The 27,315-nt window shown below is 54.1% G+C and overlaps 1 protein-coding gene across 3 annotated transcripts in view; it reads left to right on the forward strand.

Annotated features, from left to right (window-relative positions):
• The window catches only part of TSPAN14 (tetraspanin 14), a 59,478-nt gene extending 33,072 nt beyond the window's left edge, over positions 1-26,406 (forward strand). For all 3 annotated transcript variants that reach the window (XM_051833052.2, XM_070057951.1, XM_070057950.1), the window contains exons 3-9: positions 13,594-13,644; positions 15,479-15,625; positions 16,976-17,146; positions 18,898-19,023; positions 20,066-20,110; positions 21,919-22,038; positions 23,535-26,406. In XM_051833052.2, the coding sequence (XP_051689012.1) occupies positions 13,594-13,644; positions 15,479-15,625; positions 16,976-17,146; positions 18,898-19,023; positions 20,066-20,110; positions 21,919-22,038; positions 23,535-23,606 (732 nt within the window). In that variant the 3' untranslated portion in view covers positions 23,607-26,406. The remainder of the gene's footprint in view (positions 1-13,593; positions 13,645-15,478; positions 15,626-16,975; positions 17,147-18,897; positions 19,024-20,065; positions 20,111-21,918; positions 22,039-23,534) is intronic.
• The last annotated feature ends 909 nt before the right edge of the window (positions 26,407-27,315 follow it).

The following is a 27,315-nucleotide window of genomic DNA, read 5'->3' on the forward strand; positions in this document are numbered from 1 at the left end:
CTTTGACTTAGGAAATGCAAATCAAAACCACAGTGAGATACCACTTCACACCCATTAGGATAGCAATTGTTAGATAAACCAGAAAACAAATATTGACAAGGATATAGAGACATTGGAAACCTGTGTAATGTTGCCAAGAATGTTAAAATGGCATAATGCTGGCATCTCATATGAGCGCCAATTCGAGTGCGGACTCCACTTCTAATTCAGCTCCCTGCTGATGCACCTGGGAAAGCAGTGGAGATAGTTTGAATGTTGTGGCCCCTGCTGCCCATGGGGGAGACCTGATAGAGTTCCTGGCTCCTGGGTTTAGTCTGGCCCAGCCTCAGCTATTGTAGCCATTTGGTGAGTGAACCAGCAGATAGATCTCTCTCTGCCTTTCAAATAAATAAGTAAATATTTAAAAAAATGGTACAACTGCTACAGAAAACAGGATGTTGCGACTGGCATTGTGGTGCAATAGGTTAAGCCACTTTTTGGTATGCTGACATCCCATTTTGGAGTTCTGGTTCAAGTCATAGCTGCTTTACTTCAATCCAACCTCCTGCTAATGTGCTTGGGAAAGCAACAGATGATGGCTCAAGTATTTGGCCCATGCAACCCACGTAGGAGAACGGGATGGGGTTCCTGGCCCCTGGCTTTGGCTTGGCCCAGATCTGGCTTATTGGGACCATCTGGGGAGTGAACCAGTAGATGGAAGATCTCTTTCTTGCTCTATCTCTCTGCCTTTCAAATAAATAAATGAATCTTTAAAAAAAAAAGATGGTTCCTCAAAAAGTTAAAAATAGAATTGTTGTATAATCCAGTAATTCCACTTTTGAATATCCACCCCCAGAGAACTAAAAGCAGGATACATGTACACCCATGTTCACAGCAACATTATTCTCAAGATTCAAAAGGTAGAAACAGCCCAAGTGCCCACTGACAGTGGAATGGATGAACAATGTGGTGTATACATGCAATAGAGTATCCTTCAGGTTTAGGAAGAAAGGGAATTCTAGCACAGGTTACAGCATGGCTGAACCTTGAGGACAATATGCTGAGTGAGATAAGCTAGATGGGAAAAAACAAATACTGTGTTTCCATATCAAAAGGCAGAGAGTAGCCGGTGGTTGCAAAGGGCCAGGGCTGGGGAAATTGTGTGTGTATGTGGGTACTTTTTAATGGGTACAGAAAGTTTCAGTTTTACGAGCTGAAAACAGTTCTGGAGATAGATGGTGGCAGTGCTGATGGTTGTGCAACACAAAGTGCTTAGTACCTCTGTACTGCACAGTGAAAATGGTTAAAGTAAGTTTTAAATTGTTTGTAGATTATATTTTGCCACAGTTAAAATCTCAGTGCAGGCATTGTGGTGCAGCAGTTGAGACTGCTTGGGACCCCCCACATCCCATGTCAGAGTGCCTGGGCTCAAGTTCCTGTTGTGCTTCCAATCCAGCTTCCTGCTGGTGCACACCCTGGGTGGCAGCAGGTGATGGCTTAAGCACTTGGATCCCTGCTACCCATGTGGGAAACCCAGATTGAGTTCCAGGTTCCTGGCTTTGGTCTGGCCCAGTCCCTGTCTGTTGCAGGCATCTGGGAGTGAATTAGCAGATGGAAGAGCTCTCTGTCTCTCAAATAAATAAGACTGCTTTAAAAATAAAAATCTCACTTTGACTTGAGAGGCAGGAAGGCTGGGAGAGGCATCCGCTGGAGGAGCGGTGTGCAGCCCTGTGTCTTTGTTCATTCACGCCCCACCTGGTTCCACAAAGACTGAGTTTTGCTGAGTGAATTCTTCGAGGGTTGTTTCAGATGAGGGCTGCAGCTCCTGGACTGCTTTCTATCACAGGCCTTGACTTCAGGATGCGAAGGCTCTGATAAGGCCCTCGCCTGGGTCTGTGTCAGAGATGGAGTAAAAGTGAAAAACTGAGCTTCACTGAAGTCCAGATAATAAACCTGTCTTACCGGAAGGGAGGGGCCCCTGCTTGTCTTTATTTGAAAGCTGCGTTCTGCCAGTGGCTTTCTCAGTGACTTGGACAGGCTCGAGCGGCCCCCTGGGCTCATTTCTGAGTGAGAGGAGAGCTGTGGCACTTGTGCCCTCTGTCACCAGCATGGCTTGTGGTCTCTTCCTTCAAAGTAGCAGATGCCTCCTGTGGTGAACAGATAGCAGTGCACGTGAGGGAGAGATGATTGAGAATTACGCCAGACCAACAGTTTTATCTCTGGGCTGTTCTAGGTGGACCTGGCGTGTGCACACCCTACCCACAAAAGGGTAGGCGAGGCCAGGCGGAAGCATCCGCTCCCTTCCTGCATTTGGCAGGCATCTTTGTGGGTAGCATCGTCTTGTCTTCGGCCTTTTTTCTGTAAAGGATTCTCCACCTCCCAGCTTGGGCTGTTGTACCTGGACTTGATCTGACTGGCAGAGAATTGGCTTTGTTTAGCTGAAACTCTGGCCCTGTGACACCAGATCCCATGGCCTCATCCCTGGTCTGAATGCAAATGGTTTCTCTGCTTTCATCTTGTAATAATTAATGCATTCGAAAGGGAAAAGTCTAATGTTTTAATAATGTTAAGGTGTACAGTGTATTTTTGTGTTGTACTGCCAAGAAGATGTACCATTTCTCTCCAAGTAATATTTAACGAACTATTACAATTGCTTGGAAATTCTAGAAGCCTAAACAAGGCCTTGCAGGCTTGCTGCACTCCCCAGCCTGGGGGCTACAGCCACGCAGTCTGGAGGTCCATCTTCCTTCAACAGTGTCTCCTCCTGTGGGACATTTCGGGTTGCTACATGCTGTCTGATTACATGTTTTAGAAACTCCCATACTGGACATTTAGGTTGTTTCTTTTTTTTACCATCCTAGATATGGATGTAGTAATTGGTTTTGTATAGTAAAATTCTTCCCTTTGGGAAGGGAGGGAAATTATTTGTTGGGATAGATTCCCAGGAGTGAGATTAAATGGGTTAGAAGGTATGTAGATTGTTTTGACCTGCCTGACATAGTTGCATAGTCAAAATTACTTCTCCAGAAGGGCTGCCCCAGTTCGTAGAAAACAGAGTGCCTTAACTTGTGTGTGTGTGTATGTTATCACATTTATGCTTGCCAAGGCAGAGAGCAAGGACTACTTAATCAGACACTTCACTAGAATTTAAGGCATGAGGTGTGGTCATGGCTGGGACCACCAGCTGGGGTTCTTGTGATTTATAAATACTTGTAAGGTAGTTTCGAGTCCAAGTAGCCTGGTGTGAGCGTGTAACTGCATCCTTTGCTGGTTAAGTAGCATGGATTAGTCTACTGCAGGGTTTTGTCTGCTCTCTGGGAGTGTGGTGTGTTGGTCCCATCCTGTTGTTCTCTTTTTTATTTTCTTTCAGAAATTCTTTTTGAGACATCACCTCTACTGAGGTATAATTTAAATAGAACAACATTTTCCCATTTTAAGTGTACTGTCTGACAGCAGTGTAGGCACACAGCCGCCATCAGCATCTTGTATGGAGCAGTGTCAACTGATGAAGACGTCCGACATTCCCAGCGCTCCAGAAGCTTTCCCTGCTCCCTCCCCGCCCCTTCCTGTCTGCCTCCTGCTGCTATAAAGTAGATTCAGCCCTCATGTCTGATTTCTTTTGATTAGGTGAAGTTTTTCTGTTTTTAATTTCATTGATTTTTCTTTTTTATGTTTGTTTATATAGATTGTAAAATATATATAAGAAAAAAGTATGCTGCAGTTCATTGGTATTCTGTTCACATTGTAGTATAACTAACTGTCACTATTTCCTGTCTCCAGTCTATTTCATTGATTGTTGCCCTTATTTTTATCATTTCTTTATTTCTACTCTTTAAAAAAATTTGAGAGGCAGAGTGACAGAAGAGAGAAGGAGAGACAGAGAACACTGGTTCACTCTCCAGATGCCTACAACAGCTGGGGCTGGGCCAGGAGCCAGAAACTCCATCTGTGTCTCCCACGTGGTTGCCTGGGACCCACGTACTTGAGCCATCTACCTGCTGCTTCCCAGAGTGTGCATTAGTGGCCAGCTGGCTCAGAAGAGGAGGCCAGACTCAATCCCAGGCACTCTGATATGGGATGAAGGCAGCTTGAACTGCAGCTTAACCTACTGTGCCATAACACGCACTCCTTTTAATAGCTTTTTTTTTTTTTTTTTTTTTTTTTTTTTTTTTTTTTTAGATTTTGTTTGTTTATTTGAAAGGTAGAATTACAGACATTGAGAGGGAGAGACAGGGAAAAAGGTCTTCCATATGCTGGTTCACACCCCAGATGGTCGAAACGGCCGGGGCTCAACCAGTCCAAAGCCTAGAGCCAGGAGCTTCTTCCAGGTCTCTTGTGTGGGTGCAGGGGCCCGAGGGCTTGGGCCATCTTCTACTGCTTTCCCAGGCCATAGCAGAGAGCTAGATCGGAAGAGGAGCAGCCAGGACTAGAACCGGCATCCTTATGGGATGCTGGTGCCGCAGGTGGAGGATTAACTTACTATGCCACAGTGCTGGGCCCAATAGCATCTTATAGTGGAAGATTATATTACTGATTTTTAGATCTTTCTTCTGTTTCAGACATATTTTGATGCTTCCACTTTATTTGGTTAAAATATTTTATATATGCATATATACACAAAGTCCTGTCTCTCCCCACCCCCATCTTCCAGTTGACTTCAAGATTTCTGGTGTTTTTTTTTTATTTATTTCAACAATTTTATTATGTGCAACTGTGGTTTTCTTTGTGTTTTCACGTAGGAAAAAGCATATTGTGGTTCATTGTGCCTTTGGGATTGTGGATTTATACTTTTCATCAAGTTTGGGAATATTTGGCCCATCTTTTTTTTTTTTTTTTTTTTTTTTTTTTAAAGATTTATTTATTTATTGGAAAGGCAGAGTTACAGAGAGGCAGAGGCAGAGAGAGAGTCTTCTATCCGCTGGTTCACTCCCCAGATGGCTGCAACAACTGGACGTAGGCCATTTGGAACCCAGGAGCCATGAGCTTCTCCTGGGTCTCCCATGTGGGTGCAGGGGCCCAAGGACTTGGGCCATCTACTGCTTTCCCAGACCACGGCAGAGATCTGAATCGGAAGTGGAGCAACTGGGACATGAACTGGTGCCCATATGGGATGCCGGCACGGCAGGCGGCGACTTTACCCTCTAGGACACAGCACAGCCCCTGGACCATCATTTTTTCCAATATTTACCTCCTCCTTTTTTTCTGAGACTTGATTCCCTGCAGGTCACTGAGGCTGTGTTCCGTTTTGTTGTTCCCTCTTCTGTCCTGTATTTGGGATAGTGTCTGTTGCTTTGTTTTCAAGTTGATCTTTTCTTTTATAGTATCTGATTGGTTCTTCAGTGAATTCTTCATTTCTGACATTAAATTTTCTATTTCTAGTAGTTCTATTTGGGTGTTTTCTGACTCTTCTGTTTCTCCTGTCATCATGTTCTGTTTCCCTTTAAATCCTGAGCATGCTTCCACAGTCTTTCTCTATTATTCAATTTATGTTTATTATTTTTCTTCCTTTATTATAGGTCACTTTTTTCCCTTCTTGCCTATCTTGTGACTTTAAAGTTCTAAAAAAGATTCATTTGAAAGAAAGACGTACACACAAACACACACACGCACACACACAGGTTATCTTCTGTCTACTGGCAGACTCCCCAGCTGGGCCAGGGCTGACAGGTTGAAGCCAGGAGCCTGGCACTCTAACCCACTCTGATATGGGATGCCAGCATCCCAAGCCACATCTTAACTGCTGTGCCAAATGCCCTTCCTCATCTAGTTACTTTTGATTGAATGCAAGATACAGTTTTCTTTCTTGTTTATTTTTTTAGCATTTACTTATTTATTTGAAAGGCAGGCTTGAGAGAGAGTCAGAGAGACAGAGAGAGAGATATCTTCCATCTGCTGTTTCATTCCCCGGATGGCTGCAATGGCTGAATCTGGGCAGATCTGAAGCTAGGAGCTGGAGTCTCCCACATGGTCCAGGTCTCCCACGTGGATGGCAGGGGTTCAAGCACTTGGGCCATCTTCTACTGCTTTCCCAGCTACATTAGCAGGGAGATGGATCAAAGGTGGAACAGCAGAGTCTTGTACCAGTACCCATATGGGATGCTGGAGTCACAGGTGGGAGCTTCATCTGCTGCACCACGATGCCAACCCCAATATACAGTTTTTCACTAAATATTCTTTCCTAACAGTATGAAGTGTTTTTTGGTTTGATGTCATGTGTGAGATCATTTTTGCTGTTGTATATAGTTGTAGATCATTCTGTTGTTGTGTGATATACTGCTGTAGGGATGTATTATTTGGGTGACCTACAGGTTTCAGCTGGTAAGGCCTGTTAAAGTAATGTAAAAACATACCAGTGTTGGTGACCCAAGCATAGGGATATCCCAGGGTCCGTGTGGCTGAGCCAAATGCAGGAAATCCTGTCTTTCCTGTCTAGGTCCAGATGGTCTTAGTGTGATAGTTTAGAGCAGGGCTTGGCAGACTGTGGTCTGCTCCCAAAGCTGGCCTCCCGCCTGGATGCATGTACAATTGTGTTGGAACACAGCCACACCCATTCATTTACTCCTCGGCTGCTTTCCCGCTGTAGCAGGAGAGTTAAGTAGTTGCAACTGAGATCATCCAGCACAAGAAGCGGAAAACATTTACTATCTGGCCGTTTGCAGAAATGCCCATGGCTGCTTTGGATGTCCACCCTTGCGGTGCCAGTGAGGGCAGAAATGAGGTGGGGTGAGGCTGGGTGTCCACTGGTGCTGCCTGTCGCCTCCCTGGGCTGGCTCCGCCCCCTCTGTCTTCCTTCTTTGACACAATTTCCCCGGGTGGGGCTGGCCTGCGCTTGGTTCTCTGTTATCAGGGGCCACACAGGCAGCTGTGGAAGCTGCCCCTGGGATCCTCACCCCACCCCTCTGGTCCCCTCCTCTTCCGGGTGTGCTGCTGTACTGGGAAGGGCCTGTGTGCTTCTTTTTCTTAGTATACGCTTCCAGCAGGATGAATAGCTGGTGTGTGATAGCCGTGTGACCTCATGCGAGGCACCCCCTGCCCCTGGCCCTGTTTCCTCCTGTGATGAGGAACCTGACTCCAGCATCCCTTCTGGCTCCCAGGACTGCCTCAGTTCAAGATTTTTAGTGTGGGGCTCTTTGAAAGGGGTGCCGCCTGCTTCATTTAGGACTCAGTGGTCCCAGTCTTGAGGGGCAAGGCCTCTTAACTCAGGGGTATCTTTCAACCCTTAGCTCACTAGCACCTCAGGGCCTGCTTGTGTCTAGGGTCTGTGTCATCTGGCTTCTGTGTCCTCAAGTTCAGTTGAGTGGTTGGCGTTTCAGGTGGCCACGAGTCTGGTGTTCTCTGGTCTCAGCGGGCCTAGACTCAGGACTTCGTGGTCTGGAGAGAGCTGGGCTGTGGTTTCTACCTGTGAGCCTGCTGCTGGTGGACTTGCAGAGGCTCTGGGAGGCCACCGGTCTCCAACTGCTCGTTTTGCAGATGGGCAGACTGACCCGCGAGAGAGATGGCTTGCTCAGGGCCGTGGGGGCAGTCAGCAGAGCTGACCTGATTCTAGCTTCCTCTGCTCTCTGCTCTTTTCTTCCTGTCGTCCTTTCCTGCCTCCCTGGAGAAGCCTGCAGGAGGCCCCACTTCTCTACGTCCTGTGTCACTGCTGCCTCCAGAAACCCAGGGAAACAGGAGAAAGCCCTTACCATGGGACACACTGGGGGCAGGGTGCAGAGCACAGGGCCAGGAGGAGAGGACACAGCCGCGTTCAGTACAGCAGAGCCTCGCAGGAGCCTCGCGGTGTCACCTCGAAGGCCCCTCCGAGCCTCTTCTGCACCACGCACAGGAGGGCAGGCCATCTTGGGATAGCGCTATGCCTGGGAGTAAGTGTTTCACGGAGGAGTCTACAGCATTCCTGTAACCAAGGAAGAGTTGCTGCTGTTTTATAGAGGAGACCACAGGCCCCGAGAAGGGCCCGGACTTGCGCTTGGTCCATTGCTAGGAAGCTGCTGAAAAGAGACTGGGCACAGAGCTGGCTGATCCGTGCCCTGTGCTCTGGCTGCCTCATCTGACAGGGACTTGCTCTTAGCTTTCCTTCTGGTCGTCTCCAAGGCTTCCAGGGGAGGTCCGGGGGAGCGGGCTCTGAATGTGAGCCTGAGTCAGCAAGGGGCTTGTGCAGGAGCGGGAGGCCCGCAGTGCGCCTTGCTGCTTGCTGGTGGGTCACTTTGAACTTGCTGAGGAAAGGCCGGTGGGGTCTGCAGCAGCTGCCTCGGAGCGTTCACACGTGCATAAAGGAAGTCTTGCAAGCGTTGAAGAGATTAAATCCTGGTGAAAGCTGCTTCTGAGCTGCTTGGGGTTGAAGCTCTTCATCAGCCGCTGACTCGATCCTGCCTGGGTACAGTGTCACAGGCTTACTCACATGGTGACTCAGTTCCTTGTGGCTTCCAGGACAGGACAGGGCTGAGGGTTGCATGAGCTCCAACTGCCCCAGGAGGACCCCTTGCCTTCCGTTATAGAGGCCTTTGCCTAAGGTAGAACGAGCATGTGACCCCCAGAGAGGCCCTGCTCCCCAACCTAGCCAGCTTGGCATAGATGCCCAGGGAACTACTCCTTCTCTGAGACTCCAACCCCACAGGTGCCTGCGTGGAGGGCTCAGGCTGCTGCTGGGTCTTCCTGGCCGACCAGGGGGCTGTCTCATGGGTAGGTGGGGTAATGTGTTAGGAGGGTCAGAGACACAGGTTTAGTTCTCAAGTCTGCCAGCAGCTGGCTGGGTGAATGGGGGTGAGTGACCAAGCTTTCCCATCTGAAAACTCAGGACCAGTTTGGAAGGATCTCTTGTGGTGTAGGAAACATTAATGCAGCATGCGACACCAGGAAAAGATGGGGCTGCTTGCCCAGAAGACAACAGCAGTACCTGTGCCTGATAGCTCCAGGGAATGGAAGCCTGGCCTCTCTTTGGCCTTGGCTAGAGGGGACTCCCTCCCTTGTGAAATTTATTTATTTATTTGAATGAGAGAGAGAGAGAGAGGAAATGAATGAACGAACAAACACTGCCATCCTCTAGTTGGCTCCCCAAATGCTTGCAGTGGCCAGGGAGCCAGTAAGTCAGCTCAGCTCTCCCATGTGGGAGGCAGGAACCCAGCTACTTGGCCATCACCTGCTGCCTCCCAGGTGCTACAGTAGCAGGAACCTGCAGCCAGAGCGGGGTATCGAACCCAGGCACATCGATATGGGGCATGGGCATCCTAACCGGCGTCTTAACCACTAGGGCAAATAGAAGAGAAAGGTCAGTGTGAGGCAAGAGGCCACCTTCCTCTCAGTTGGCAGTCAGGGAGAATGGTGTGGCTCAGCCCCAAAGACCAGCTACTCTGGAGCTTCGAGGCTGGAGGGTGCCCTTGCTAGTTCCTGTGTGTGCTTCATAAACACCAGACAGGTTGCTTTCCCTGCCTGGTTCCTCCCTCAAGTCTCTTGGTCTCTAAAACTGCCATTGGTCCCCCAAGTTCCTGCTGTGGGCCATTGTTCATTGAACCCATGATCTGACATGTGACCCCAAGTTCCTGTCTTTCTGGTGCAAGTTAACTTTAGTTCTTCCTTTCAGACAGAACAGAAAAGAAGGCAAGCCTTTGTTCTTGCCTGCCCTGCCCCTGCACCGTGCCCTGCTCCCGAGGCAGGCAAATGCTGCTGCTGTTGGGCTGAGCCGAGGGTCCTTCCTGGGAACTTGCGCTCTGAATCCTTTAGGAGAGCAAACCTCTTTTATGAAACTGGTCGCCTCTTCCCGATGTGTCCGTGTTGTGACCTAGGGGAAAGTTAAAGCAGCACCTCGGTGCAGATTCACAGAAACAAACATACAGGTGGGGCTGGGGCTGGTTTTAGTGTGGGTGAGAGGGCCTGAGCTGCGAGGTGCAGTGGGGAGGAGGCGAGCCCTCCAGGCCATGGTTGGTTGCGGGAGGTGAGTGGGGTCTGGAATGTCTGTTGGGAACAGGATGGGGTTGGTGATGCCTGTGTAGGGCTTGACCTTGGTCCTAAGCCAGCCGGACTTCTTCATGGCCTACATTTGCCTTGAACGCCTTTGGAGTGAGTTGGACTAAGAAGTGTGCCTGCAATGGTCGGAGCTGATCTGATCTAAAGTCAAGAACCAGGAGCTTCTTCCCGGTCTCCCATGTGGGTTCTGGGGCCCAAGCACTTGGGCCATCTTCCACAGAGAGGAGAGGCAGAGGCAGAGAGAGAGAGAGAGAGAGAGAGAGAGGTCTTCCATCTGCTGGTTCACTCCCCAATTGGCTGCAATAGCTGGAGCTGCGCTGATCCGAAGCCAGGAACCAGGAGCTTCCTCTGGGTCTCCCATGTGGTGTAGGGGCCTGAGGAGTTGGGCCATCTTGTACTACTTTCCCAGGCCATAGTAGAGAGCTGGATCGGAAGTGGAGCAGCCGGGTCTCGAACTGGTGCCCATAAGGAATGCCGGCACTGCAGGCGGCAGCCCTACCTGCCACACCACAGTGCTGGCCCCACCACAGCATGTTATCTTAAAAGTAGAACCAACTTAGGAGCCTGGTGGGTTTGAATGTGAGCTAAGGAGGAAAGAGAGACTCGAGGTCTAGATTTTTCATAAGCAAATGAGTGGACAGAGGGTGATGCCAATCCAGGAGAAGGGGAAAGGGTCGGGAGACCAAGACTCCATCTAGGGGTATTTAAAAAAATTATTTATTATTTAAAAAATTATTTATTTTACTTAAGAGGCAGAGAGAGTGAGAGACTTCCTATCTATCAGTTCACTCCCCAAGCACTAAGAAGCAGGGATCTTAAGCCAGATCTCACGCATGAGAGGCGGGAACCCAGTTGTGTGGGCCATCACCTGCTGCTTCCCAGGGTGTGCGTTGTTAGCCGGGAGTTGGACTCAGATGCAGAGCTGGGGTTTCAACCCAGGGACTCAGATACGGATGCAGATGCCCCAAGTAGCATGTTAACTGCTGCACCAGACTGGGGGTGTGTTAGATTGAAATATCTTAGCTGTCTCCAGTGGACCAGTCAAGTCGACAGTGCAGTATTTGTATGCTGAAGACCTGGGTTTGCAAGTGGGCCGTGTAGAGGTGTAGTTAAAGCCAGGTGGGTCATGAGATCACCTGCAGGGCTCACAGGCGGGGCACAGGCCTGGAACTGGGCTTGTCAGGTCCGACGGAGAAGTGGCAGAGAGGGAGGAAGGCAGTCGTGAATGTGCGTGCAGTGTTCCTGGAGCTGGGTGTGTCGGTGAAGAGGTTGTAGGAGGGTGGAATGACCAACTGTGACCTATCCTCAGATGAGCTCATGTATGGTGAACAAAAAACTTGAACTCCAGCTTTGGCGATAGGAAGTGAATCACTGGGGACTTTGAGTGGTAGGGAGGGCACCCACAGCCTGCAGGGGCTGTAACCAGTCATCTGCATGCGTGCTCACCTGTACCAGACATCTGGGGAGTGAGAGGACCTGGCCCTGACCCCATCAGGGAGAACAGAGACCTTAGCAACTCGTTGATTCAGTGGGAGGAAGGGCGGCAGGTCTGTGTGGTGTGGCGGAAAGCCCAGGGAACTCTGCCTGCCTGGCTCAGCGCCGCGTGCAGTGCTCGGCACAGGCCTCACAGTCAGAGTGCACTCAGTGTTGCGGAGCCTCCTTCCCACGGCCTGGCATTTTGGTCTAGGCCCTTGCTGGGCCCCACTGTTCTTTGTGAAATAGAGCGGTTGGGTCCAGACAGTGCGTCCTTACTAGGGGTTCATAGACCACCGTGGGGCCCACCAGTGGGAGTCTGTGGGCCCCCGAAGTTCTATGCAAACCATGAGGCACTGCACGTTTTCTGAATCTGCAGCCTAAAGAGATCGCGACTCCCTAGCGTTTTCTCTAAGGGGCCTTTCCTTCCCACTCGAGCCACCTGGGGCTGGTATTGAATAAACAGACCGCGTAAAGCATGAGAATGCGCTGTGGAAGGCTGAGCGTCATGGAGAAACGTAGCCCTGCTATTAATGCTGAGACGCTGATGAATGGCAGCGAGGTGCCAACCTGGCATGAAGTAGTAAACAGGAAAGTGGGTGGCAGTTCTGTTACAGACCATGTGTATTTCATTTTTAAAGATTTATTTATTGGGCCGATGCTGTGCTGTTGCAGGTAAAGTAGCCGCCTGCATTGCCGGCATCCCATATGGGTGCTGGTTTCAGTCCCGGCTGCTCCACTTCCGATCTAGCTCCCTGCTATGGCCTGGGAAACCAATGGAAGATGGCCCAAGTGCTTGGGCTCCTGCACACCTGCATGGAAGACCCAGAAGAAGCTCCTGGCTTCAGATTGGTGCAGCTCTGGCCATTGCAGCCATTTTGGGAGTGAACCAGCAGATGAAGACCTCCCTCCCTCCACCTCTCTGTAACTCTGCTTTTCAAATAAATAAATAAAGAGATCTTTTTTTTTTTAAGATTTATTTATTTATTTGAAAAGCAGAGTTACAGAGAAGCAGAGGCAGAAAGAGAGGGAGAGAGAGAAAGGTCTTCCATCTTCTGGCTCACTCCCCAAATGGCTGCAATGGCTGGAGCAGGGCTGATCTGAAACTTGGAGCCAGGAGCCTCTTCAGGTCTCCCACATGGGTGCAGAGGCCCAAGCACTTGGGCCATCTTGTGCTGCCTTCCCAGGCCAGAGCAGAGAGCTGGATAGGAAGTTGAGCAGCTGGGACACAAACTGGTGCCCATATGGGATGCTGGCACTGCAGGTGGCGGCTTTACTCGCTGTGCCACAGTGCTGGCCCGGAGAGAGGGATCTGTTCAATTGCTGATTCATTCCCCAATGCCTGCAACAGCCAGGGCTGGGCCAAGCCAAAGACAGGAGCTCAGAACTCCATCCAGGTCTCTTACATGGGTGGCAAGAACTCAAGTACTTGGGCTGTCATCTTCTGCCTTCCCAGGCACGTTAGCAGGCAGCTGGATTGGAAGTGGGAGAACCGGGACTCCAGGTACTGTGATATGCGATGCAGGTGACCCAGGCAGAGCTTAGTCTGTGACCTGCTGCAGTCACAATGCCTGTCCCACCCTTTGTTTTATATGGATTCTCCCCCGCCTTCGCCTCTGGTTAGGAAGCTGTGTGATAGATTGGGATGACCCCTTTCACCTAGCCCCAGTGGGTTCCTGCAGGTAGGTGGTCCGGGCATGGGCCCCATCTCTTGAGTGAGCACATTGCTAGCGCAGGCCTATTTTAATTGGATAGCCAATGATGACCCAGCATTTCCTGAGCACACCTGTGTCCTATGTTGAACCCAGATGCCACTGGGGGGAGGAGTGTCGTATGCACTGGACAGAGCACTGTGGTGAGCTGGGGGCTGCAGAAACAGGCGTGGCCGGGTGGCTGTGACCTGGTCATCCCTGCCGGACAGGGTCGGCTCTGACATCTTCACCTTTGCTCCCCGGGACGTGGGCCTCTGTTGAATGGGTTCAAGTGGGCATTTGGGGAAGGTGAGTACAGGTCACCTGCAGAGCTCCGTGTCCCTTTTTGGGGTAGAGCCTCTGTGGTCTGCAGGGGTCGAGTAGCCGCCTGGGGCAGGAGCCAAGCACATCTCTGACCAGCAGTACGGACTCGACTGTAGGAGGCGCTGGTGTGGTGCCCGGTTCTGACTACCCCTTTTCTCTCCCTGCTTAGTTGGCCGGAGTTGTCTTCCTTGGAGTCGGGCTGTGGGCATGGAGCGAAAAGGTAGGTGTGTCCCCATGGCTGTTTGTGGCAGGCAGCCTGCCCCAGGAGCACTCACCAGCATTGTCCCCCTCCAGGGGGCACATTCCTTATGCCTTGTGCCGTGTAAGGCTGGGTAGCCATTAATCGCCACAGAACCAGCGCTGAGGCCGGCTCTGCTCTCTGGTGGCAGGGCCGGCTGCTGGTACCCAAGACTGGACCTGCTGGGGTCGGGGACTTTTAGGCTCCCCTAGTGTGGAGAGCCGTCGCTCTGTCCTGGCGGCCCCATGTCACCATGTGTCACCCCAGGGCTTGTCTGCAGTGATGCTAGGCAGGCCTGGGGCTGACTTCCTACCCTGCTCTGGCAGTGGAGTGAGCGAGCGGGCCCCTGGACACAGGCACACATGTGCATTTGTGAAGTGCGTGTGTGGGCCCAGAAGGAGCCCCTGTGTGGGGCATGTCTTTTTTTTTTTTTTGGCAGGCAGAGTGGACAGTAAGAGAGAGACAGAGAGAAAGGTCTTCCTTTGCCGTTGGTTCACCCTCCAGTGGCCGCCGTGGCCGGCGTGCTGCGGCTGGCGCACCGCGCTGATCCGAAGGCAGGAGCCAGGTGCTTTTCCTGGTCTCCCATGGGGTGCAGGGCACAAACACTTGGGCCATCCTCCACTGCACTCCCTGGCCACAGCAGAGAGCTGGCCTGGAAGAGGGGCAACCGGGACAGAATCCGGCGCCCTGACCGGGACTAGAACCTGGTGTGCTGGCGCCGCTAGGCGGAGGATTAGCCTAGTGAGCCTCGGCACCAGCTGTGGGGCATGTCTTTACACAACCGTAGAGGGGGCGAGGAGGGAGACCAGGCCCTCACTGTCCCCAGTATGGGGCTGTTGGCACTGCAGGGAGGGGACTAGTCTGGCTGGAAAGGGCCCTCCCTGACTGTGGGCGGGAACCAGGGATGTAGGAGGAAGAGTGGGACAGTGGCAGCTGCAGAAAGAGCCAGGAAGAGCAGGTCGGGGGAACCGCAGTGGGAAGGGAAGTTTCCTCAGGAGCTCAGGCCCAGGGCCAACTGTCTGCCTTTGCTTCAGGAGCACTTAGGTCTGCAGGCTTTGGGAGGTGGGTAAGGCCACCTTCCTGTTTGTGCACCTTCAGTGGCCTGTAAACCCCTAAATGTCCCTTTGCCCCAGCAAAGGGGTGCAATCCATAACCCGCAACGCCACCGTGTGGCCGCCTGCAGGACTGCAGCAGCCTGATAGGCAAAGCCGGGATCTTGGCTACCCTGCTGCCCAGCCTGAGGCTGAGCTGGGCTGGGCACCTGGTCCAGCTGCACTTTTGTCCTTCCTCCTGTGACTCCTGCCACTAGTCACATGTGACTGTTTGTTTACATCTAAATTAGAGAAAAGGAAACGGGTTGAAATTCAGTTTAGGATCCCTAGCCATGTTCCAGATATCTGACAGCACACAGGGTCAGCGGCTGTCATCTGGGCTGGTGCAGCCCAGGACACCTCCCTCATGACAGAGTTCCAGGGGCAGGCGCGTCTCTACCCTCGGTGCCTTTTCCACAGGAACAGTCAGATTGAGGCTTTTTCATCACAGCAGTGTGAGGTGCGCAGCTGGGGGCTAACCTGCTCAGCCACCCAGGAGGCCAGCTTGGTCCGGGGTGCCCTGTGGCCCCGGGCCTGGCTCAGGCACTCTGCAGGCCTCAGAAGAAACCTGGGGGCTGCTGGGCAGAGGGACCTCCGGGCCGGGCAGGGCCTGGCTTGTAAGTTGAGAGGACTGAGCCGTGGAAGATAGGGCCCTGTCCTCTGCTGGGGTCACAGCCCAGGCCGCAGGGCCACCCTGACTGCTCTGCCTTCTCTGCCTCTCTCAGGGTGTGCTGTCCGACCTCACCAAGGTGACCCGGCTGCATGGAATCGACCCGGTGGTGCTGGTCCTGATGGTGGGCGTGGTGATGTTCACGCTGGGGTTCGCCGGCTGCGTGGGGGCCCTGCGGGAGAACATCTGCCTGCTCAAGTTTGTGAGTGCCTGGGGGGTGGGCCCGGGCACGGGTAGGCTCCCAGGTTATCTGCTAGCCACTCCTGCCCTCTCTGTTGTCCTGTAGAAGAGTGAGGCTCTAGGAAAAAAACCGCCTCAGGAGGAGCGGCCCCTCTGGGTTTCTGCCCGAATTGGGAGGAGCTGGCGATGGGCAGGCCAGCTCCACTGCTCTCCTTGGCCTTTTATCTTCACTCAGAAGTTCTACAGGAATTGTTTGTTTGCTCCTTACCTTTGCCCTTCCTGGCTGAGATCAAAGGATGGTGCCGGTAACATTAAGAAATCATTTCCCTCCTCCAGGGAGTGCGAATCTGTTGGGTGTGCAACACAGAATCCTTAATTTGCTGGCACAACTGTGAGGTTGCTAAGAGTTTGGCCGTATATTTAGATACAAATTCATTTTTAAATTCATCCAGTTAAAAATTTAAATAGTACCCGATGGAGAAAAGATATTCTCACTTTTTGCGACATATTATTTGTTGAATTTGTTAAATCAGGCTTTTTTTTCCCCTAGACTTAATTTAAAAATCAAAGCACATGGGTTTTTTTTTTTTCTTTTTTTTTTCTTCAAATATGTTTGGCTTCTTGCTTCTGTGTGCACAGAGATTGCATTCTGGAGGGTTTTGTGTGTGTGTGTATATGTAGTTCCCCTCTGTCTTTGAAGGGTTGTCTCCAAGCTGGTCTTATATGGACAGTGATAAGGACTGTGAGGCCTGAGCCAGCCGCGGTGGGAGGGGGCTGTGGACCCTTGCAGAATGCTGCTGCTGTTTGTGGCCAGGGCAGCCGTGCTTCGGCAGAGGTCCTTGTGCGGCTGGCTGTCCTATACTCAACACGCAGAGAGGGTGTTGACTGGTCACAGTGACAGCTCCTGGATTGCAGGGAGCATGCGTAGCTTGACCTTAGGCAAACCCTGTGGTGGAGTGAGGGCCTTGTGTGTGTGGGGAGCGGCCAGTTGGTACCTGGGGCCCTGGCTCTGTTTGAAAGGAGCTGACAGCCTCCAAGAGTAGAGCTTACTCTCACCATAAGATCTACTTCCTGTCGGGGAACAAGGGCAGCTGTGGAGAAATGATTGGCACATTGGCTTGGGCCCTTCTTGTGCCTTTTCACGCATTTAACCATTACCAAAGTGGTGGAGTGAGTACCAAGGGGAGGGATGTACAGCCCCACTGTGCAGTCAGTGTGAGGTTGTCTCGGCTCAGGCCGTGGGGCTCCCAGGGCCTGTCCCTGGGGTGCAGAGTCCCTGTCCTTTGCAGCAGGCAGTGGTTCCAGGTCAGATGGGGATGCGGGTGGCCAGGTGGTCCGTGGTGACTCTGCCCCCATCTGCATCCCCATGCAGTTCTGCGGTGCCATCGTGCTCATCTTCTTCCTGGAGCTGGCCGTGGCTGTGCTGGCCTTCCTGTTCCAGGACTGGGTGAGAGACCGCTTCCGGGAATTCTTTGAGAGCAACATCAGGTCCTACCGGGACGACATAGACCTGCAGAACCTCATCGACTCCCTCCAGAAAGCAGTAAGCGCCGCTGTGGGGGGGCGCCCTGGTAGAGCCGCCACTCTCCTGCCTTCGTTCTATCTATCCCTGCTGCTCCCATGCCAAGGCTGGCGGCTAGCGACCTCGCCGCCTCCACCTCTGCTCGGTCAGCCTTGCTCGCCAGCTTGTGGTTGGTTACCTGGTGGTCCAGTTGCACCCGTGGCCACCATCCCTGGGGGCTCAGCCTCCTGCCCCTGCTGGGGCCCAGATCTCCAGTCCTGCCCTTTAGCCACAACAGCAGCCACAGACCTCCCTGAGACCTCGGGCGCTTGCTGCGAGGCTCGTGACTCACTGTCTGAGGCTATTCCTGTCTTCTTCCTCCCCAGAACCTTTTCCTCTTCCTGTTTGAGAAGGGCAGAGCTGCCTGGAGGAGGCATCCTGGGGTGGAGGGCCACGTCAGCTCCCTGGAATCAGTCCCTGGGGGCTTGTCCTAGCAGTCCCAGGCTGTGGCCTTTACTGTGTCTGGCCCCTAGCTGCCTTGTGTGCTGCCGCGCCTCGGGGCTTAGAACGTAGCCCCTGGGAGGAGCCCCCTCCCTGGCCAGCTTGGCCTGGGCAAGGCCCCTGTTTGATCTGTGCTCAGCCAGAGTGCCCAGCTTCCTCAAGGGGTTTTATATGGAACGCTTGGGTTAGAAGAAGAAAATAAATTAGAAACACTCTAAATAACGCTTACTGTTACAATAATATTGCTTACTGTTATTTCCAACACCCACCCATGTGACTAAAGGTCTTACCATACTGACCTCTGCTAGTATGTGAAGGCCACCAAATCCCAGGCTTTTTTTTTTTTTTTTTTTTTTTTTAAGATAGATTTATTTAGTTGAAAGGCAGAGTTGCTGAAAGAGAGAGAGAGAGATCTTCCATTCACTGATTCACTCCCAAAGTGGCCACAACAGCCCCTGCTGTGCCAGACCAAAGCCAGGAGCCTGGAACTCTATCCATGTCTTCCAAATGGGTGGCAGGGACCCAAGCACTTGGGCCAACCTCCTCTGCTTTTCCAAACACATTAGGAGGGAGCGGGGTTGGAAGTGGAGCAATCGGGACTTGAACTGGCACCCATATGGGATGCCAACATCACAGACAGCGGTGGCTTAACCCACCATGCCACAACGCTGGCCTCAGCAGCCTCTTCTGCTGCCCCTCTGTGTGCCTTTCCTGTCCAGTGCCTCAGCTTTCTCCTTGTCTCATAGTCTCGGGCTTGCCTGTGTCCGTGAGGGCGCGTCCTCCCTGAATTGCCTTAAAGATGCTGTCATTTTTTTCTTCATTGCCTTCATTTCCTTTTCAAAATAAAAATGTGCACAGAGGTTCAGTTCACTGTGGGTCTTCCTTGGGGTGAAACGTTAAGTCGGCATTGCAGCAACTGGAGCAGTTTAGGGATGAAGGTGGGGTTTACCCTAATGTGAAAAGGAAAGAGAAAAACGGGCCGAAGCCCCTAGCAGGCTGAGAGGGACCAGAACCTAGCATGCTGTGCCCTGGGTGAGCCAGGGCACTGTGAGTCGGCTTGTGTGCAGCATGGAGGAGCCGCCCTGGGCTGCCATTGCCTTCTTAAAGGGCCATCTGGGTGGCCTTGCACAGAGCTTCTGGCTGTATGGGAAGTGAGGTAGCTGGAGGGCTTCGATTTCTCTGTGTGTTAGAAGCAGGTACTCTTACCTCTGGATCACCAGGCCTGAGACTCAGGGCTGGGTGTCCTAGCCTGGCTTGGAGTCCCTGACAGTTCCCCACTTTTGTGACCGTAGAACCAGTGCTGCGGGGCATACGGCCCTGAAGACTGGGACCTCAACGTCTACTTCAACTGCAGCGGCGCCAGCTATAGCCGGGAGAAGTGCGGGGTGCCCTTCTCTTGCTGCGTGCCGGACCCAGCGGTGAGTCACCTATGCCACATGCAGCGAGCACTGTCCCTCCTGCCCACAGCCCTGGGCTGCAGGGCTGCCTCCCTCCTCTGTGTAGACTCTCTCCACGCCCTGTCCCTGGGATTGTGAGCTCCAGGACAGGTCCTACTTGACCCACGTGTGCCCTAATGTTCTGGGCAAGGCAGGGAAGACTGTATTGTCCCTCCCTTGGGGGCTGTCACTAGGGCCGCTGCACAAGATGTGGTGAATGTAGTGAGCCCCGCCGTGCCCTCTCCACACCCTTACTCTGGAGGAAGTACCCTCTGCTCAGCGGCCCCTGGGGCTGTGGGAGTGCACCTCGCTCTCCGGGGGACACAGCCTCAGCAGTGGGGAGTTACTGTCTGTTCTTCACCTGCTTTCATTCCCAGTTCAAGCCCCGGTTCCTGGGTTCCAGAAATTGTGAAGGGGCCCTGAGTTCTGCCTGAGCAGCTCTCGGTGCAGTTATGCATGTGTTATGTCCTGCGACTGGGCAGGCCGGGAGCGGGCAGGGCCGCGAGCGGGCAGGGCCGCCACCCCCTAGCGGCTAGCCTTGCTCACATGGCGCAGCTGGTGACTGGGACACACACTGGCTCAGTCCACACTGCTTTCGGCAAGCGTAGCTGTCACCTCCCAGCGCTGGGGCTGGTGGACCATGCGTGGCCTGGGGGGCAAACGTGGTTTGCTGTGTCTGTGTGACCCATGAGCCATGAATGCCTTCAGCTATTTGGAAGAGATTGAGAACAGATCAAAACAAGTATTATATTTTGTGAAAGTGAAAGTTAAGTGACATTCAAATTTCCACGACTACTAAGTTTTGCAATTCAGCCCTGCTCATTTGTTTACGCGTTGTCCAGTTTGCTCTAGAGGTTGCCCTTGAGACCGCTTGTGAGATATTTCCCATCTAGCTCTTCCTGTCCTAGCCTGGGAGGTCGGCTGGCAGTGTGGCTGAGGGACGAGAGCTGGTGTAGATTGTGACATTCCTAGAGCTGCCTACTGAGGGGACCAAGGTGACTCATGTTTTATGCTTTCCTTACAGCAAAAAGTTGTGAACACGCAGTGTGGATATGATGTCAGGATTCAGGTAAGAGCCCCAATACCTACAACTTGAAGGATTCACAAGGTTAACAGTCCTTTGAGTTCCATTCCCTATGGTCTAACTTTCAGGTTTAGGGCAAGTTCTAACTGGGCTGGTGGGCTAGCGGGGAGATGTAGCCCCAAGGCGTAGTCTGAGCTGGGGGCGAGCTGGGCAGGGCCAGGGCGCCAGGCACACCTGCTTCCTGAGCTGGCTGCAAGGCCCCCAGGACCAGTGTGGGGTGGGGGGTTTCAAGCCCTGTGAGCTGCAGTCACTGTGTGAAGCATCTGGGGTGGACGTTTTAGAGAATAAAGACTGCGTTTTTAAGTCTCCCTCAGCGTCAGAAGGTGGTCTGTGAGCTATAAGGGGGCTTAGGGTGAAGCTGCAGGGGTGTGTGGCCTGCTCCAGCCTTCACATGGAGGTGGTGTAACTGGAGAGAGATGGGCCTGGGGTGGGCCTCAGTGCGGGGGACGCGTGCTCGGACGTGAAGACAGGCAGGACACAGCCTCCTTCGCATCCACTCCAGGGCTGGCTCTGTTGACCTTTGGGGATATGGTGACTTCCATTCTGAAAGGGAGGGATTTCGGGACTCCATGTTAGCCACGGACACTGGGGCTGTTTACCTACTGGGTCCCCTCCAAGTTCGTGTCTAAGCCTGAGAGGGGAGCAGGTTGTGAGTACAGCACCCTCTTGTGGGGGACTGGGGAGCTGCTTGGCCCCTTCCCCTGTGTGAGGGCCCGGATGGAAGGAAGATGCCAGCTGTGAGCAGGGACGCAGGTCAGCAGCAGGCACCAAATCTGCCAGCACTTTGATCCCCGACCCCCTGGCCTCCAGAACTGTGAGAGAAACTAAGCCCCCAGACTTGGGCAAGGATCTGTGCCAACGTCAGCTCCCCTGTTTTCTCGTGGCTCTGGAGGCTACAAGTCAGATTAAGGCGTGGGCAGGGCTGGCTGCTTCTGAGAGCTGGGAGGGAGGCTCTGTTCCGGGCCTCTCTCCTTGGCCTGCAGACAGCGTCTTCCCCCGTTCTGACACGTACCTGTGTACGTGTGTGTGTCCTCATCGTCTGCTCAGAGAAGAGTGCTAGTCTTGTTGGCTTAGGGCCTGTCCTAGCAACCTCATTTTGGTTTAGTCAGGTCTCTAAAGACCGTCTCCAGACACAGTCCCGTTTTGAGGCATTGGGGATCAGGAGTCCAGCACATGAACCTGTAGGAGACACAGTCCAGTTTCTGACACCACTAAAACGAGTTAATGTTCCATCAGCGTTGCCCTGGAGGAGGCCGATAGCTGAGGGGGCCGGGCTGGCTGCGGTACGTGGGTGGCTGAGGGTGCTGGGGGGTGGGGGCTGGTGGAATGAGATCCCCGGCCTTGCAGCTGCCTGGCTGATGACCGTGCCCGCTGGCCGTGTCTCCTGGAGCCAGGCTTCCCTGAGAGGCCGCACCCCCTCCTTTCTCCTGCTGGCTGTGACTCAGAAGACTCCGAGCCCTCTCCCGTCTGCTCCTTTAAAGGCACATCCTTCTCCTGCAAGCTCTCCAGTCCCTCCTGCTCCCCAGTGTAGACTGGGGCTGTACCGAGCGAGCTGACCTCTGACTCTATGGAGGCCTGAACAGAAAGGGGTTCCAGGTCCAAGCAGGGAGCCTCTGCTGTCAGGTGACCAGAGAGATGTGCATTCCTGGACAGCTGTCTGCCCGCCCCACCCCCGCACCTGCGCAGGCCCCTCCATCCTCTGCACTGTGCTGCCCCTGCTGGAGCTCTCCAGGGGACCAGGGTGGGGGCGCGGCGTGTGCCGCAGCACAGGCCACTCTGCTGTCTCCCTGCAGCTGAAGAGCAAGTGGGACGAGTCTATCTTCACGAAAGGCTGCATCCAGGCGCTGGAGGGCTGGCTCCCACGGAATATTTACATCGTGGCCGGCGTATTCATCGCCATCTCCCTGTTACAGGTGCGTTCCGGGAACGTGGAGGGCGGGCGGGTGACCTTGCTTCATTTGAGGGAGTTGGGCCTTTGACATAGAATGCTTGACTGGCTTGGGCATAATACTAGGGAACTGGCCTGAGAAGGGCAGCCGGTTGGATGTCATTGGTGAGAATATGTGTGCTGGGAAAAGAGTGTGTTGGGCCTGGGCCCGGATAGGCCATGATTCCTATCTCCCCATGATCTGTCACCTGGAAAGGCCCCCTGTGCGGGGTGGCGGGGGGAGGCCGAGCCTGTGTAGGTCCCGTCGGCAGCCCGCTGGCAGGCTGCAGAGGGCTGCGGTTCCTGTCTGCAGGTGAGGGCTGTGGTGTACTCTGTCTGGGCCGTCACCTGCCATGGCGTCCTCCTTGCCAGGGGCGGCAGTGGTGGGGTCTCAGGAGGCCCTGAGATCAGGAGTGGGAGGTAGACTGGATGAAGGCCTGGGCTCAGTGTGTGGGGTCGCCTGGCACTCTTCGCCCGTCCCTCGCCTGTCCCATGTGCTTGTCTTTCCATCCACATGGCCCTCTGCCCTGTGTGGCCTCCTTTTCCCAAAGATGCCGTCTGCGTTTGAGCTGGGCGACACCCATGGGAGAAAGTCACGGCTGAGCAGGGTGGCTGGGCTGGCGCGCGTCTGCCGGGAGAACTGGTGGACGAAGTGAAGAACTCGTGATGTCACGAGCCGGGAGTTTTCCCAAAACTGCCTGAGGCCTGTGGGGAGAGGTTGGCGGCCGCTGAGCATCTGTTCTTCTGTGGAAAGCACCCTGTTCTGGAAGCGTATGGCTCTGACCTGGCCTTAGGGAGGGTGACTCAGGTGGGCCCAGGGCCGCAGCCACCAGCCCACACCTTCCTCCTCACGGAGCAGACGCTTGTGGAGTGGTGGCAGAGGAAGACTGAGGGCTGGAAGCCTGTGAGGGAGAAAAGAAGCGAGGGTGCGGGAAGCAGGCTGGGAGAGGCTGGCTCGTCAGCAACACCACGAGAACCGACAGGGAAAAAGCACATTTCCAAAGGTCACCAAGTTCACGTCCACCCAAGCCAGAAAAGCACCAGTGTCCTGCATGATTCCCCTGTTGGCCACGTGCAGCGTGTAGCTTCCGACGTCAGGACGGCCAGCATCCGGGCCAGCATTAGTCCATTGTGGAATCCGGGTTCACGGAAAGCATTCAAGATGTATTGTTTTGGGAACCAGCGGGGTGACCGGGTTACATTTGGTTTAACCTGGGGTCAGAGCATGTCCCAGCCTGTGGTAGAGGCAGGGCAGGGTGTCTGTTTTGCCGCAACGAGTCTCTAAGGATACAGGGAACCATACCCTAGACTCAGTTTACATCTGTGGCCTCCCGTGCCCTGCCTTGGCCCTAGCATCACTGTGTCTGCCTCTTCAGCCTCAGTAGGGCAGCGAGGGGCACAGTGCAGTGGAGGGGGGGTCCCGCTGCCCTTGCCCTTGACCCTGATGCTGGTGGCCACTGACCCTGTTGGCTTTGCTTTCAGATATTCGGCATCTTCCTGGCAAGGACCCTGATCTCAGACATCGAGGCGGTGAAGGCGGGCCATCACTTCTGAGGAGCGGAGGCGACGAGCAGAGCTGAGCCATGTGATGGAGGCCAGAGCCTGTCCCTGGCGGCCCCCTGTGGTCCGGGGGGAGAAGCCAACACCCAGCCCTGTCTTCTGCATCAGTGCCACATGACCTCCCCGTTTCTGCTCCCTGGTGCTGAAGACCAGTGACCCTTTTCACCTGCCGGGACCTGTGACTGCGTCCCCTCCTGGGTCTACCCAGGGACAGAGACTGTGTCTTTACGTGGGAGTGGTGACTCTGAGGGGCAGGCGGGACCCTCCTGGCTGTGAAGGAACCAAGCCCATCTGCACTACCCCCTGCCACCTCACCACAGGCTTTGGGTCACTGGCACTGGCCAGGAGGGACGTGGGGTGGGCACCAGCAGGTTGAGGCCAAGGCTTCTCTCCCCAGCAGGTCGAGGAGCATAGGGGCCTGCCCGTAACTGGGGAGGGGGAGATCCGAGTGTGCACATGTCGGGGGTTGTTTGCAGAATTCTCAACCATGTCCACGAGCAGTGAGCCTGAGCCCATGCAGGCCCTGAGGCCCTGGGAGTGCCTCGTTGGCTGCCCCTCCAGGCCTTGCAGCTGCTCTCCCAGGGCCGGGACCTGCCTCTGGCCTCAACTGCATTAAGCCCTAGTGGCGCTGGGTTCGGGGCAGCGGGCCTAGCCTCTGCAGAGAGCCGGCTCTCCTTTTCTTAAGATGTGTAAATAGGTTATTTATAGGGGTAAGGATGTTTTCACACCGTTTCTTCATTTCTTCTCCCTTTTCTCCGGTCTTCTCCTCTCAGCAGCCTTACACGGTGTCCCAGACATAAGCTGTCCCTTTTGGTTCCCTTGAGTGTGTCAAGAGCTGAGGCAGCCTCCCCGCCCCCATCCCTCGTGCCCACACACACGTCCCCATCTTCTGTGCACCACATAGTGCACTGCCACTCCCCGGCTGGGCCTCACTCTCTTCTGGTCTTGGTGCTACTGAAACTGTCACCCAGAACTTGAAACCTGACCCTCTCCCTGCCACTGACAGGCCAGGGAGCCCAGGCCCGAGAGGGAGCCAGCCTGAGACTTTTTGACCCGGGCTCCTAAATGGCCACGCACCCGTCAAAGGCCAGCCGGCCGGCCTGCCGTTCCCCTTGTCCCGGAGGGAGATGGGCTGTCCCATGGCCGGTCCCAGGCTGAGCCCCGGCCCCCAGGCTGCGGCTGCTGGGGAGCTCTGGGCGTTTTGTTTCTCCTTTGGGTGGTGACTCTGCACGCTGGTGTATTGGTGGTCACTGTGTCTGCCGCCCTGTCAGGGCTCTTCTGGGGCTTGCTCTTAGAATGAAGTTTGTCTTACACAGCAAATAACACCCCACCCCCCACCCCGGGGTGGGGTAGCCCGGGGCACGTGTGCACCTGTTGGCTACTTGCTGCCGCTTCTCTGTAGCTTGTGCCAGTTCTGTCCTCCTTGTTCAGGGATCGTGTGCTACCTTCAGTCCTTGCCGAAGCGAATGTTCTGTGCGGTGTACGCTGGGGTGTCTGCAGAGGATGCTGGTGGTATAATTCTATTTTTTTTTTTTTTTTTTTTTTTTACAATTCTCTGTAGACTAGGGGCAGAAGAATGCTTGTGTTTTTAGGAAGCGTGATGCTTCTCTTTGACTGCCAAACTCTTTTATGGAATATATCTTTGTATTAAGGCTGCTGTTGGGTCGTTTTTTTTTTTTTTTCTTTTTTGTCTGGGGTCACTCACAAAATGGCGTTGAGCATCTCAGTGGTGAATTCCGCCGCCAGGGGAACCAGAGGATCGGGCATGACCACACCTTACGGGAGGTTAGGTGGGGAAGGGGTAGGGCGGCCGCCGCCGGCACAATCAGATATAAATTTCATCCTGTGATTTTTCTTTTTTTTCTTTCTAAGAGTCTGTGTGGCACCACATTGGATTGTCCTGCCTGTGCAGGCTGCCAACTAGAACAGGTTGGCTATGACTTCGCTCCCCCTAGCTGTCCTCGCTGTTGGCAGCGCTTTGATTCCACAGGCCTGGTGTCAACATCATGTTAGATTATCTCCATCGGGCCCTGGGCAATCCTGTTGGTACAATCAAAACAGCAAGGGGATGAAGTGTTGGTGTCTGGGCACTGTGGCTATGCAAGCAGCGTCCTGGACTTGCCAGCCTGGCTACTAGGGGTATAGTGGCAGTGCCTGCCTCACCTGTGCCTCTGACCCAACCTGCCCTGGAGCAGGAGGTGGTGGCTGTGCACTGGTCCCAGGAGCTTCCGGGCGGTCCCTGCTGCCCAAGCTATTCCCGTGAACCGGCAGCTGGACCTTGAGCCTCTGCCGGGTCACACCGCCCAGCCCAGCCCAAAAGCTGCCCACGATGGTTTCAGGGTTGGGTTTGTTCTTCAGTGAGTTCACAAAGCTTTATGGCCTTTTTTTGGCCATGTCATCTGACTCTGAGTTGTTGAACGAGAGAAGAAACCAAGGATGAGAACCGAGGATGAGAGCGGCACTTGTGGGAGTCCCTAGCAGACCTGAGCGCCCCCCTGCTCAGAAGCGCAGATGCCCAGTGCTGGCCTGCCTGCGTCCCCACTGCCCCTGTCCTGTGGGAATCGGGACCGAGGCCAGCAGGCGGCCTCTGCTTATCCTCCCTTAGAGCCCTGTCCATGCCCACTCTCAGGTCACAGGATCTCTCCTGTCCTCTGTCCTTCCTGTCCCCTCCTCGGGACTTCCCTGTGTTGCTCTCCCCATTGCCTCTTCCTTTCTCTTCCTGAAAAACTGCTGTGGCCCCATTGCCTGCCTCCTGTTCTGTCCACCACTCACCTCCCAGCTCTCAGACCCACAGCCTCTCTCGGGCCCGGTAGTGCCTGTCACTCTGGGTCACCCCATCCTTAAAACACTCTGCTTCTGGGGCCCACACTCAGCCCGTCTCAGACTCGGACCCTCTCCCGCGTGTCCTCCTTAGGCCCAGCCGCGAGTGTGACGGGCGGGGCTATGGTCTGGGCAGGAAACCTGTGTGCTCTTCTTGAGAAGCCTGGCCCACGTCACCCCACGTGAACTGTACAGCTTCGCGGATGCGGCACTTTCCGGGAGCACAGGAAGTGCTCAGAGCAAAGAGCTAATAAAGTCTTTCAGTCGCCAGCCATTCCCATACCCCAAAACCTGAGGCTGTGAGGACGGTAAGTTGCTGTCTGGGATTTGGAAGGTCTGGGTCCACACACTGGAAGCTTTGCCCCGTGGAAGCCTGGGTGCGGGCTCCCCCGCCCCCCAGCATTCTGAATCTAAATGGACTCTAAATGTCAGCTGCTAGCAAAACCAGCCCAGAAGGCGCGCCTGAGCATAGCCATTTCCTGAAGGACATGCTGTCTCACTGGGCTCAGTGGCCACCAACAGGCATTTTGAGAAAATGGGAGGGCGCTGGTGACCCCTGCCCCTGCCTCTGTTCTGCATCTGGATTTGGGTGCCCAGTCTGGTTTTAGGGACCTGTGAGGAAGCTTGCTGTTGCCTGCAAGGAGCAGAGGCCATGGTCTGGGGCAGCGGGCTTGCCTAACTGCTGGGCCAGAGCTGCCAGCAGCAGACTGGTCCTGGCTTTGTCTCCTATGACGAGGTTGCTGGGGAGGGCCAGAGCTGCAGAGCTTGCTGCTAGGCAGTGGGATTGGACACAGCCTTCCCTCAAGGCGAAACGTAGCACAGGCCACTGGGACGGACGGTGACACTGGACGGCTTCCCTGCAGAGGAGGGAGGGCCTCCAAGG

The sequence above is a fragment of the Oryctolagus cuniculus genome, chromosome 15 (genome assembly GCF_964237555.1).
Source record: "Oryctolagus cuniculus chromosome 15, mOryCun1.1, whole genome shotgun sequence".
Taxonomy (NCBI): domain Eukaryota; kingdom Metazoa; phylum Chordata; class Mammalia; order Lagomorpha; family Leporidae; genus Oryctolagus; species Oryctolagus cuniculus.